This window comes from Silurus aristotelis (assembly GCF_946808225.1).
Source record: "Silurus aristotelis genome assembly, chromosome: 4".
NCBI lineage: Eukaryota > Metazoa > Chordata > Actinopteri > Siluriformes > Siluridae > Silurus > Silurus aristotelis.
The window spans coordinates 25,805,888-25,820,102 of record NC_139577.1 but is presented as its reverse complement, the minus strand read 5'-3'; the positions used below and the strand labels follow the sequence as shown (position 1 = coordinate 25,820,102).

General features: G+C 38.5%; 1 protein-coding gene across 1 annotated transcript in view; it reads right to left on the bottom strand.

Annotated features, from left to right (window-relative positions):
* Nucleotides 1-1,499: 1,499 nt before the first annotated feature.
* The window catches only part of pcnx2 (pecanex 2), a 34,867-nt gene continuing 22,151 nt past the window's right edge, over nt 1,500-14,215 (bottom strand). The window contains exons 26-35 of the mRNA XM_083538528.1: nt 13,357-13,610; nt 13,008-13,241; nt 12,738-12,841; nt 12,303-12,447; nt 9,200-9,430; nt 8,110-8,384; nt 7,778-7,941; nt 6,695-6,873; nt 5,812-6,042; nt 1,500-4,121 (exon numbers count right to left, since the gene is read on the bottom strand). Of these exons, the coding sequence (XP_083394654.1) occupies nt 3,969-4,121; nt 5,812-6,042; nt 6,695-6,873; nt 7,778-7,941; nt 8,110-8,384; nt 9,200-9,430; nt 12,303-12,447; nt 12,738-12,841; nt 13,008-13,241; nt 13,357-13,610 (1,970 nt within the window). The 3' untranslated portion in view covers nt 1,500-3,968. The remainder of the gene's footprint in view (nt 4,122-5,811; nt 6,043-6,694; nt 6,874-7,777; nt 7,942-8,109; nt 8,385-9,199; nt 9,431-12,302; nt 12,448-12,737; nt 12,842-13,007; nt 13,242-13,356; nt 13,611-14,215) is intronic.

Genomic DNA, 14,215 nt, shown 5'->3' with positions numbered 1-14,215 from the left:
CATGAAAAAATCCCAGACATAATTTTGAGAAACTGTAATATTTAAAAAAAATTAAGTCATTGTTTTGAGATTATTATTATTTTATTTATTTTTAAGTTTTGAGAAAGGCTTCTTATAAAAAATGAAAAGTCATAATTTTGAGAAATGTAACCTTCCTTATGAAAAACTAAATCATCATTTTCAGACACACGGCTTAATACCCTAATCGGAAAGTCCGAATTCTGAGGAGTGATTTTAGCAAATAAGATCATTAGGAATCACACTGTGCAACATGGATGTAATAAACATGGGTACATGTGTAGACTGTATGATGATGCCACCTATTGAATTATAGGCTGTGATGCAGGTTAGTATAGAAGAAAAACCTACATCAGCATGTGCTATTAGTATTGAATGCTAATAAATAAAAATGAACCAGACTTTGGCAATTGGAGTTTTAATGTGTACTGAAAAAAGATGATGCAGTGGAGGATAATATACTCAATATGGAAAAGAAGAAAACTTGAGATATGTTTTGTGCAAAGGCATACAGAATACGTACGCCTATCTTATATATAGAGTCCAACAGAATATTCCTGATAACTATTTCTAGATTTTCTTTATTGGCTTCCCACTTACCTGTATTTCTTTTAGCTCTTTTCACCCCTGTGGTATTTAATTTTGCATCATTCAAAACATCATTTCATGTTGCATTTTCATTGGATAGTCAGTAAACGTAGGCTGTTGGATTTGTGATTTTTCATTCGCAAGACCTTCACAACAATCATCTATGAACTCATTACACGGTATGATGTAGGACCCCAGTTTATGAGCCTCGACCAAAGGAATCACCACGATTGTTTCATGGTGGTGATCTTTCATCTTGGACAGCCCAAAATAATACAATGTACACTGGGCAATAAACATAGCGTTTATATTGTCTTTAATTGGTGAAATCAGAATTCCACTATTCGTAATACCTGCCCTTTAGCTGTATTCATTTACACATATACATGCTGTTCATTCGGGGCTAAAGGGGGAATCACACTGCAGCTTCTCCCATTAGGGGTCTCCACAGCGGATGATCTGCATGTTCGATTTGGCACATGTTTTTACGCTGGATGCCCTTCCTAACGCAACCCTCCCCATTTTTTGGTGCACTGGCTTGTGCAACCCTAATGGCTGGGGTTGGTTCCCTGACCAGGGATCGAACCCGGACCGCGTCGGTGAGAGTGCCGAATACTAACCACTAGACCACCAGGGAACCTCACACTGCAGCTGCTAATTAACTGGTAATAAATCAGCAAGGACTGTTTACGGGGGGGTTATCAAATGAATTCTTGTGAACAGATCAAGATAGTTGAAAGTTGGAATTGGGAGCATCCTTGGACTGCTTATTGGGCCCTTAAGCAAAACCCTTAACCCTAAATTGCTCTGAATAACGGTGTCTGACATGTACCTTAAATGTAAAGTTGTCTAAGTGTATGAAATGATAACTAAGAAAATGAAAATTCGGAGTAATTCAGCAGTTTTGTTTTATTAAAAACAAGTTGAGTAATGGATTCTTAGGTTGAGAAAGTGATTCCCATGGCGTTTTTTTCCCCAAGCTTCCTGTCCTTTAGGATTTATCAATATCATTAAAACTAACAATAACAACAAAAAAACCCCACAATGTATACCCTTCTTGGTCCAGAAAAATGCTGTTACTAACAGAGATGATTCAGAATCACCTTCCGTAAAGTCTTTCACTAAATCTTTAGACAATATCTGCTCGGCATCCCAGATGATGTACCTCGTTTTTAATAAAACATTTGTATTTGATGAGGGTTTTTTTTTTTTTTGTGAGGTACATAAAATACATGCTGCAGGAGCCAAATATGTTTGTTTTGAGGTTGAAAATACACTAGATAAACAAAAGTTTGTGGACACCTAGCCATGAGATATATATATGAATTTTTTGAACATCCCATTCCACATTTATCCAATATTTGCGGTAAAAATGAACCTCTTCTGGTAAGATGTTCCACTAGATTTTGGAGTGTACTTGTGGAGATGTGTGCTCGTTCAGCCATGAGGGTGTTAGTGAAGTCAGGTACTGATGATGGGTGAGGAGTCCCTGACTCCCTGGGGTGAAGTCAGCATTTCAGTTCAATCAGTCCCATAGGTCTTTAATTGAGTTGACTCTATAGAAGTCGCTCAAAATCTTCTACTAAAACCTCTGTGTCATGATGTTTTTAATGAACTTTAATCAATTGAATCGTGTTCATTGACACAAATTTCAATATTTTTTCCGTCTGGCTCCGTCTTCGTTGCAACGGAGGCAGAGGATCATGGGTTATGCTGACAGAAATGCCAACGGTAATCTTTTTCCCCCATTTTTATCATAGAATAAGGCTAATAATAATAATAATAATAATAATATATGGTTAGGGGTGGGGTTAGGCTTAGGGTAAAGGTTATACTCTAATAGATGTGCATGTTCGTCTTCTTCCAGCTGCTTCCATTAGGGGTCGCCACAGCGGATCATTCGTCTCCATACCCCCCTGTCCTCTACATTTGTCTCTTTCACACCAACTACCACAACTGCATGTCTTCCTTCACCACATCCATAAACCTCCTCCTTGGTCTTCCTCTTTTCCTCCTTCCTGGTGGCTCCATCCTCAGCATTCTCCTACTGATATACCCCATGTCCCTCCTCTACACATGTCCAAACCATATCTTCTAACAGGTATGGGTCTCCCAGTACAAGTGAAAATGTAATGCTACCACTTTCGAAGACATCCTATAAAATTGTGTGCCTCCAGGTTGGTTAAAGGTTTGGGGAAGAAGCACATATGGCTGCAAAAAGCACCAGGTGTCCCAATACTTTTGTCCATGTAGTGTATTTTCAATGTGTTCAAAATCTGAAAATGAAGAAAGGAAGTTATGAAGTGTGTTTTTGTGGTTAAATGCTGAATGTCAGCCTACACAGAGGAATACATTTGTTTTAGTGTCCATACTGTGGGAACTTGTTTGTGTATCTATAAAGCACAGGTACGATGACTAGCATGTTCCAATTTACTGTCTGGTGCTGAAAGAAATTGACTTCATTTTCCGGGGGTTTGCATTGAATATTAAGTACAAACATCCCATATCTCACCTTGTTTGTCTCTATATCATTCGTCTGTTTGTCTCTATATCATTCGTCTGTATTCAGGTCCATAGCAATGACGGTATACATTTCCATGTAAATTGTCCCTCAGTTTTCCGTTTGCATTTTTCTGTAAAGGAAGGCTACATGCTTTAGAGGGGTCTTAAAGTCTGTAGAGCTTGTGAATAAAGGCAGTGTCTCCGCCTCACAGCTCCAGACTTCCTGGTTTAATCCGGATCTTGAGTAACTGGCTGTGCGGCGGATTTCTTCTTGTGGGTTTCCTCTGGGTCCTCCAGTTTCCTTCAACCTCTCAAAAATGATTTTCAGAAATGTGTAAATGTGAGTGTGTGATATGCTTCTATCTTATTCAGGGCGTGTGTAGTTTTTCATGGTATTCTTGTGTCTATGTGAGTTTCCTCTGGGTTCTCCGGTTTCCTCCAACCTCCCAAAAAAATGTAAATGAGTGAATGAGTATGTAAATGAGAGTGTGTGTGTGTGTGTGTGTGTGTGTGCGTGCGTGTGTGTGCGCGCGCGCGTGTGTGTGTGTGTGTGTATGGAATGTACTGTCATCCCATTTAAGATGTATTGGTGCCCTTTGATACTTTTATACTCTCTGGAAAGACCACAACCCTCCCCAAGATAAAGCTCTTCAAATAAAAGAATAGATGTATCTTAAGCACAAAGGGGTTCATCTACTGAACACAGTCCCATCAAGATTTTCAGCCACAATAAACTCAACATATAAGAGTCCTCCTGACATGTTCACCGCCTCGTTCTACAGACCTTGTTTTTAATTTTTTTTTATTCGACCCTTATTATGACAAAGCTCGTGTATTGTGAAGACATGCTGAGAAGCTCTTCAGGTGCTCTTCTGCTCGGAGACCTCGTGGAAGACTGAGCCTGAGCCTGAGCCTGAGCCGTCCTGGCTCTTCTCACCTGATGCTGTGTTGTCTTTCGGCCCTGAAGTCATAACGGATGTGGCGTCTATACTCTCATATGCTTCTGATGTCCACTGGCAAAAACAAAGAGCACAATATTTCATTGGTTACTACATAAGGTCTCTGACAAACCATATCACTTTTCAAATGGAAAATCACTAAGATGAAAAAAGACAGACAGATCATGTGAACTTGTATTTCTCTATTTTGGTTGTCCGTTACAAAAATTAGTATTTAAGCTCATTATTGAATGAAGTAATTAAAGAGAGTGTCGATTAGAGAAACACTTTTTGTGTAACGAAGTAAATGTAATTCGTCACTGTACTTAAGTAACCTTTTCACATAACTGTACTTTACTGAAGTTTTTCTATTTGGGGAGATTTTCACTTTAACTTCGCTTCTAATTAAATTAAACTATCTTACATTTTACTCAACTACATTTTGCGAAATCAGTCGTTCCTTATTATTTATTAGTGGACAAAGACTTGACTGGTCAACACGTCAACAATCAGAGTAGAGCACGCTCAGTTTAGAACTTGTTTTGATTGCTGCTTGCTGGTATCTACTGAACACCGACATACAGTTAAATGATATATAATAAATGATGGAAGAAACTCCTGACTCGAACTTGCCACAGTACCCGTGACATCATTTGCATGAAGTAGTTTTTTTAGGGTTTGGGCTCATGATCACTTTAATTAATAGTGTTCTACTAATTAATATAATTTTATGAATAGATCAATGTGCTGGAGTAACATTAGGGTCTTTCCACATAAACTGAGTTGATTAAGCAAAGGTCTTGTTTATAGATTATATACATTATAGTCATAATAAATCATAGTACTTTGATACTTTTAATCATTACATCATGTTACATTCTTAACTCTCACAATGTCTGTCTTGAAAACACAGCAGGTCCAGCTTTCGATTCAAATGTGTTCACATCATCAAGTCACATGATCACAAACACCCGAAACACATTTTCTTCACAATGAGCATGTGTGTATAGCAACATGTCTGGCATCTCAACATGTCAATCATTTAACATGTCTGGCATCTGTTGTATGTTGTCGTATTGATGCCATTTTTGTGTATATCCCATGCTTGTCTGGTTTGTGTCGATAGTTGACTGGGAGTTCAACAGCCATCAGCCACTGCACTAAAGCTTCCAAGTCAATTCAAGTCAAGAAGCTTTTACTGTAGATAACCCTAGATTCCTCATACCAGAAACTATTCACCTTACGCAAACCTGAATTTTAGCATACGGGTATTTTGATTAGCGAGACAGCTAGTGGTTTTTGGCCTTTACATACAAATAGGGACTTAAAACGCAGTACAGCCAGTGAATCCAGTAGCAATGGTCTATGAGATCCAGTAAGATCATACTGAGCTGAATCAAACAATGTAGAGAATGTAATGATCTCATTTTAGTGTGAGCATTTAATTTATAAAAAGGTGGCTGATAGTATAATGATGAGATATATTGTATAATACTGTATTAATAATATCGTATTTTCTCTCATTCCAACAGGTTAAGAGTTGTGTAGTAAAAATGTTGGAACAAATATTTCAAGAAATTGTACTCAGTATACTGTATATATTTTAGCACCAATCAATTCATTCATTTATTAAAAACATATTAATCTCGTTTTAGAATCGAAAATATTAAACCAACCTTATGCAGCGTACACATCGCTAGAACACAATAAGTCACCATCAAGGTCCTCACACCTGTGTTGTGATGTCGAGTGTGTGTAGATGTACCTGTGTGTGTGTGTGGCGCACTGATGGTCCCGGGGTGATGATGTTGACTGAGCTGGATGACTGCGTGTCACTGCTGTTCCCTCCCTCAGCGGCGGAGAGACCCGACATGACGAGACCGCTGGAGAAGCTACGCTTCCCGAACAGCAGGCTGAGAGTGGAGCTGGAGGAGGAGGCCTGGCTGCAGCGTGGCTGAGCTGAGAGCACAGCGCCCGCCGCGGACACACGCGGCACCTATCATCAGCATCATTATCATGAACAGGTTTAGGTGCAGGGCTTATATATGGAATTCACCTCAACGCAAAAGAAACTGTCTATTCCAATATTGCCAGAGTGTAACAGAGCAATTTAAAGGGACAAATTGTAACATTGTGATGTTCAGGGCACTTTGTGTCCTGCAAGGAGACGCTTTAGAGCAACTGTTTATAGTTTTAGAGCAAGAGACAGTTGACTGTCAAAAGAATTGTGATATATATATATATATATATATATATATATATATATATATATATATATGTGTGTGTGTGTGTGTGTGTGTGGGAAGTTAAATAATTTTTATTATTATTATTATTATTATTATTCAGCATGCCTTTTATAAAATAATTTTCTCTATCTTTACCAAAGGTGCCAATAATTCTAGAACTAGCTGTATAGAATTTATTGGAAACAAAATAATAAAATAATAAAACAATAGAACTAAAATAGCTATACATTATTTACAAACCTGTAATAATGAGTATTAAAGTAAATAATAATGTAATATTGCATATTAAAGTTCACATTAAATGTTTGCAACTTGACAGCTTTACAGCTTTAATGGTCTTGCAAATAGAATATAAAATGGTCTTGTGATTTTTTTAGGGTTTAGAGGAAGTGTAAACAGCACCTGGGAGAAGACCGAGGCGATGGAGGAAGTGTTGAAGGACAGCTGACTGTTGGAGAGGCGCTGCACCACGCCGTTAGAGCCCGAGCCGTGCTGGAGATTCAGGATCGGACCCGAGCGACTGGTGACTGGCGCACGCTGGCACTGCGGCTGCACAGAGCCACTGCGGTACTCACGACGTCCTGCAGGGGGAGATATGCCCAAACACCGGATTGCTCAGGCAAGAATGTGATTTATTTTTTATATACATTTTTTTTTTTTATTTGTGATTTTTTATTTATTTTTTTTATATACATTTTATTTTTTTAGTTTAGTCTTGAGGGTGTTTTAAATACTTAGTTTTCTACTTACTTAGTAGTTTTAAGAAAATATTTTTATAATTACTAGCATTTTTTAGGGCTTATAATATAATAATATATAAAATATATTATATAATTTAATTGAGACCTATCATGATATTTTATGTATTATTATATACAGTATACAACCAAATGTATTAGGACCCCAGACCTTTCCAGCTATATGTGGTCCTTTTTTAAACTTAAAATAAAATAAGATAAAAATTTCCCTTCACTTGAATTAGGAGACCCAAACATGTTCCAGTATGACAGTGACCCTATGCAAACAGCAGCTCCATGAAGATATGGTTTACATCAGTTGGAGTGGAAGATCTTGAGTGGTCTGACCTCAACCCTATTGAACATCTTTGAGATGGATGAAACCCAGGTCTTCTCACCCTACATCAGTACATGACTCTTGTGGTGGAATGAACACAGAATTCAGTGAAGTATCATTTAAGAAGCTTAAAGATTATAACAGCAAACAGAATAAATGTGAAATGGGATGTTGAACACATATGATGATCAAGGGTTAAATATTTCAAGTGTATGTGTGTATATATATATATATATATATATATATATATGTGTGTGTGTGTGTGTGTGTGTGTGTGTGTGTGTGTGTGTGTGTGTGTGTGTGTGTGTGTGTGTGTGTGTGTATTAACCCAATCAATCTGTATACAAAGTGGTTCATAACATTAGAAATGCTGAAAATGTAAACTCAACAGACAAACAGAGGCACTCTGACCTGTACTATGGTGTCGTGTGCGTGAGCTGCGTGGATGCGGCTGGTTTATGCTGGCGCTTTGGGATGTGACAGAGTTTTGAGTCTGACTAACGGAGGAGCCGGCACAGTCCACATCCTCTATGTTCACTCCGCTGTTACAGCTCGTCAGATTGTCCTTTCTTACGCTGACAGAGAAGGGCAAAGATATCTGTGAAAATGTTTATATTATATACCACTCAAATCACTTTCATTCAGCAGCGCTGCATTTCTTTTTAATTACATTTTGAATAATTAATATTACAGATATTTAGGTTCAGAATAAAATAAGCTGCATTTCAAGCTCAGCGACGCACCGGAGCCACCGAGAACAGAGCCATGTGCGGATGCCCTCCAGGCTGAGCGTGCCACCCCAGACGCTGCTCGTATGCTTGTGTGTCCCGGCGTATGAAGTGGTGAGGGCGGACACGAACATGGGGTAACCCAGTGGCTGGTCACATGACGAGTTGATCATGTTACGCAGTGCCTGCTTTGAGTTCTGGATGCTGCCTCGCTCCGGATTACGATTCCGCAGGAAGATCAGCTCCTGCTGTTGTCCTGCCCACAGCCCACGCACACACTCTTTATTGATCTGAGAGAGAAACAGAAAGATGCATCATGGCTATTAGAGCACTTTACAGTAAGCAAGTATAGAGTGGAGCTTAAATGGGGCAATGAAGAATTCTGGATCACTACACACACTTGCACACACACACACACACACACACACACACACACACACACACACAAACACAAACACAAACACAAGTACATGCAAGTCCACAGACCAGGCCAGTTTCGTGTTTTCAACAAAAATAAATTCTTATTATATGTCACCTTTAGAAGCCTAGAATTTTTTCACATGCAGTGTATGCACAAAAATATTGGGACACCTGACTTTTCCAGCTCTATCTGGTTATTCCCCAAATGATTACCACAGAATTGGAGCAACACTGTTGTACACATTTTCCATTCACTTCAACTAGGAGACCCAAACCTGTTCCAGCATGACAATGTCCCTGTGCACAAAGCCAGCTCCATGAAGATATGACTGCACCCCAGACCTCCTCATCCTATCTATCTGGCTGAATGAGCACAAATCTCGACAATCACACTCCAACATCCAGTGGAACATCTTTCCAGAAGAGTGGAGGTTATTATAGCAACAAAAGGGGGCAAAATGTCTAATTGGATGTTCAATAAGCACAGCTAGTAATCATTACATTTACATTTATGCTTTGAACAGATTTGCTTGCTTGTGTGACGCATTTTTATAATCAAATCCACACCTGCATCTGCTACCTCTTCGTTATCCTCACATCACTCTATCACAATAATATAAATTATAGTCAAAAATGATCTCTACACATTTGTATAAATGATATACAGTATTTTCCATTGTCTTACCTTGATGATTTTAAAGCTAAGGTAGCGTTTGTAGAGCATGATGATCTTGTATTCGTCGTTGCCATCGTCCAGGGTGTGGCGTAGCGTCAGCAGCATATCTCTGCTAGACAGCACAGCCTTCCGCCACGCCGGGTCGCCCTCATCACATATCACCAGAGAACTCCTGTATGTGCTGATGGCCTCATACAACACGGCCGGCTCCTCACTCTCCTCCAGACTAGTGAAGTGGTCCTGTCATACATACATATACACATCGTTGGATATTACCGAGGTTTCAGAAGATGACGAGATTGTTGATGATGATGATGATGATGATGATGATGTCACCTGCTGACTAGGAATAAGTTTATAAGGAATAAACTTATGGACACTAGACATTATAATTTCATAATCATCTCTGTAAAGCTGCTTTGATTTGAGAATTGATTTGAGATCTTATAGAGTTTGCTTTCTTAGATACTGAGATCTGGTCAGCATGTGATTTCCAGCTCAGTGTTTCAGTTCTTTGCTTCAGAAGGTTATTAAGTAAGGAGGAAATGTTTATAATCTGTGTTTGTAAATTATACATATATTACTCAACAAAAAGTGTAATAACTGTGCATATAAGTCTCATAAAATATGCAGACATTTTCATTGACTGCTTTATCCCACGGTCAGTGGATCTGGCATTTGTCCCAAGAACACTGGCATGAGGTCAGAATATACGCCTGATTAGATAGCGGTGTATCACCTCTCATCTCTTTCATCACTGCACGATTAATTGTATCGCAATGGCGATTAGATGACAGCAAATGTTAGGATTTAATGAAATAAATAAGTGCATGTGTGGACACACGTTCTCAGAAAGTGTGTCCACACACGTGTGGTCACGTGACTTTCCGGTGTGTGGAGCGCGGAGACCAGGTGAAGGTTAATGCTGAGCAGATCAACACTAAACTGGCAGCTTAAAAAAAAGCTACATCTGTTATGAGGCGATATTTTAGCAGCGATTTAAGTTGCTACATCATGTGGCTGTATGATAAATCTTCAGCAGATCTCACTGGTTCCTGGTTGGAAGAAAGAGACGATAGGCTACGGTTCAACAGACGGAGCTTTCTTTTACTTTTCATTCACTTTTGCCCAGACGCTTTCCTTCCGTACTCTGGGTACGGTTAAATAATATACCCCATACATGCCCTCAGCTCTGCCTGGTATATATATATATATATATATATATATATATATATATATATATATATATATATATATATATATATATATATCCCCCCCCCTTGGCTCTGTGCTCCCACCACAATGCTTCACTTCCACACAATACAAATCATTAACAATCTTCCATTGAAAAAGATTAAACACATTTAATAATAATGATTACAAAATTGCTTGAATTCAAGTATGTAAACAAATACTGTATCTTAGACTTCAGCAGAAAAACAGGTAAATAACTGAAATGAGCAGCAGCAGGACGTTCCCTGTTTGTTTCGATAAAATGTTTCAAATATCTTATTTTTGTGAACATTTATGTTTTTTGTGGTTTATTTAATTCAACTGTACCTTTTTATTTTTACATGAATGCAAATGTTATTAAATTTTGTACAAAATTATTTAGTTTGAAAACCTTTATAGTTTTACAAATACACAATTCAGCATTATCACTAATCTGTGTGCGATTTTCTTGATAATCAATAAATAATCAATTATCGCAACATGACTTTTTTTCCAAATCGTGCAGCCTAACCCAGGACTTTAAATCAAATTATCGTGCTACTGATGTTTTCTAATGACTGTTACCTGTTTTGTCTCTGCCTGGTTTAATCTGTTTTCTGACCACCTGTCTCATCCACTCAACAAAGTGTTTTAATAGGTTATTTTAATATTAATACTGCATTTAATCCATTTGTACTTAAATGATTGCACTTGGGCAAAATAATTGCTAGTATTTTACAGCTTATAATGAGATTTGATTTGCAGTGAAACTAAGTTAACTCTTAGTAAACCTTATAGGTGTTTATAATCATTCACAGGTCATTACAAGTCCCTTATTACACCATCAGGATGGAAATTCTACTACTGATCAGGACATTTTCCATCAGCAAAAACAAATGAATAATTTTATCGCTCCAAGTCTGTCATAACATCAAAATTCAATTCAAGTTTATTTCTATAGCACTTTTCACAGTGGACATTGTCTCAAAGCAGCTTTACAGAATGTAAGAATTATAGAACAAAAATATAAATTAGTGAACTACAGTCTCTCAAAATCATTTTATTATATGTTCTCAAGGGACAATACTATAGAAATGAAAATTGTATATATTTTAGAGAATTCACCTGTGCAGCTCTGGTGTATTTCATGCCCAGGAGGATTAAGGAAGTGTTAGGAAACAGTGGTGCTCCCACAAAATATTGACTTTTTGGACACAGTTTTGATATTTTCACTTAGGGTGTACTTTAATTTGTTGGCAGCTATTTAGACAATAATGTCATTATGTTCAAATATTTACAGAGGACAGTAAATCTGTACTGCTGTACAAGCTGCACACTGACTATATTAAAAATATATTCAAGGTTATTTCTATAGTATTGTCCCTTAAGAACATATGGCTGCTGAAATGTGAGCGGTGTACTCACTTTTGTGAGATACTGTATGGGTATTTATCCCCAATGAGCAGCCTGGGGCGACTGTGGCATGGGAACTATCTTAGATGGTATAAGTAAGAAAGCTTGAGAGCAACCAGCCTCAAAAGGGGAACCCATCCTCAAGTCAAAACACTGTTGGGTTTCTGTGTGTAGTTTTACTGTTTCAAGATAACATTGGTATAGAGAGAAAAAGGACAGCGCAACTAATGTTGTTTCACTGTTTAATATAAAACTAGTGTTTAATATTAAACTAGTGTGAAATTTCATTTGTTTTCTAGTAAAAAAAAAAAGGGAAAAAAAAGGATGATAGCAGTTTGTCTCTACATTTTTTCCATTTGAAAGTTTATAGAAAGTCCCTCTAATACCATATTACAATTTGGAGCATAGGCGTAATGATTTTTGAAATAAGAGAAATCTTTTTTTTTTCCCTCTCTATCATCCTAGGAGCAGTGTGTTGAATGTATACCTGATGAAGTTTGAGACTCATCCTAACCGCAGGTGCAACCACTTTCTGGAGCAGATCCATGTCAGCAAAAACCCACTCGTCTTTCGTAGCGATGCGGAAATCTCCTTTGAACAAGGTGCTGAAGCCGTACAAAAAGGACTCCAAACTGAAAGAGACACACAGTGAGAGAGAGCATAAAATATCTGATCTATTATTAGACTGACACACTGTCTAACATTTTTTTGGTTTGTCTGTGTTTCTGAAAAAGAGATAACTGATCCGAATATTATAACGACCTACACTGGGTCATTGTCAAGAAATGATACATAGAGTGTAGGATTGGCAGTGTTGGGATTTGAACTAATGCTGAGATCAGAAGGCCTTAACCGCTGGGCCACCACTTCCATATTAAACCGTATTACAGTTTGCACTAATATTAATGAATTCAGGACGTACCTGTTGGACATGTTATGTGAAGCAGTGCCTAAAGATCTCCTGCCCAGGACTGACAGAGCGAAACACAATGTGACCAGCAGAGAATCCTCATCACAGTCCACCGGCTAAGAACACAAAAAACACGTAATTTGCTACTCACAGCTACTCATTTGCTAACATCTCCTGTTAGCCCAACTGAAATAATGTGACAGAGGTGTAGCTATAACTTTGAGACATTGCGAAACATGTCTGTCTTGCAGTTTAAACAATACTGTTATAGCAGTGGCTCACTTGCTCCATTTTGGCGGCGCAGTACTGGATCCACTCGAGATAGACGTTGCAGTAGCTGGCCCTGGTGACACCTTGCAGGCAGTGGACATAATCCTCGTCAATCTTAACACTGAACACCACCGGGTCCCTCTCTATATAATGCCATTTACTGTAGGGCTGCAGGGCGTCGTGGATCGACTGCTCCTTAAGCCACGTCTGCAACTTTGGGTTGATGACCAGATAGTAAATGATACTCTAAAAGAGAAAAAATGTAGAGTAGACATTCTTTTTTTTTTATGTTATAGCCCCAGTTTGCGATAATTTAGACCTACAGAAATAATTGTAAGGCAACACTAAGTCAAGGCGATACCTTGAGGTAGTAGGTGATGAGCAGTTTGCGTAAGTCGTAGAGTTGCAGCATGGTGGCTGCGTTGTTCTCGCTGATGCTGTAGCTCTGAAGCACGTATTTCGTGGTGGTGAGCTCCCAAGCGAGCCAGCGCAGATTAAACGCAGCGTTGCATGAAAGAATGTGGTCCAGGTGACCAGGCTCGCAGCAGCAACAGCCCTCGTCCTCCTCCACGCCCTCAGTAATGGCCTCAACCTCCCGCTGCTGACAGTATGTGCCTGTCATATGTGAAAGCATGAGAAAAAAACAGAACCTTGTTTACTAAAAAGTACACCACTCAAGAGGCTCCTCAAAGACTACTTATATAGTTAATACATCCAGATTTCTAAGGTCATGAAACACAAGCTAAAATGTGTTGACATCCAGAATACAGCCCACCAGCTGCTGAGTATATTGATATATATCCTCCTATTTAGAGTATAAAATTATATATATATATATATATATATATATATATATATATATATATATATATATATATATATATATATATATATATATATATATATATATATGTTTATAAATTACATATATTTATATACATACTGGTAGGGCAGTGGTGGTCCAGTGGTTAAGGCTCTGGGTTACTGTTCATAAGGTCAGGGGTTCAAGCTTCAGCACTGCCAAGCTGCCACTGTTGAGCTCTTGGACAAGGTACTTAACCCCATCTGCTCCAGGGGCGCCGTACCATGGATGACCCTGTGCTCTGACCCCAGCTTCCAGACAAGCTGGGATATGTGAAAACAGGAGGAGTGGTTGCTCTGGGTTACTGATCGGAGGTTGACCCGGTATCGTCAAGCTGCCACTCTTGGGCCCTTGAGCA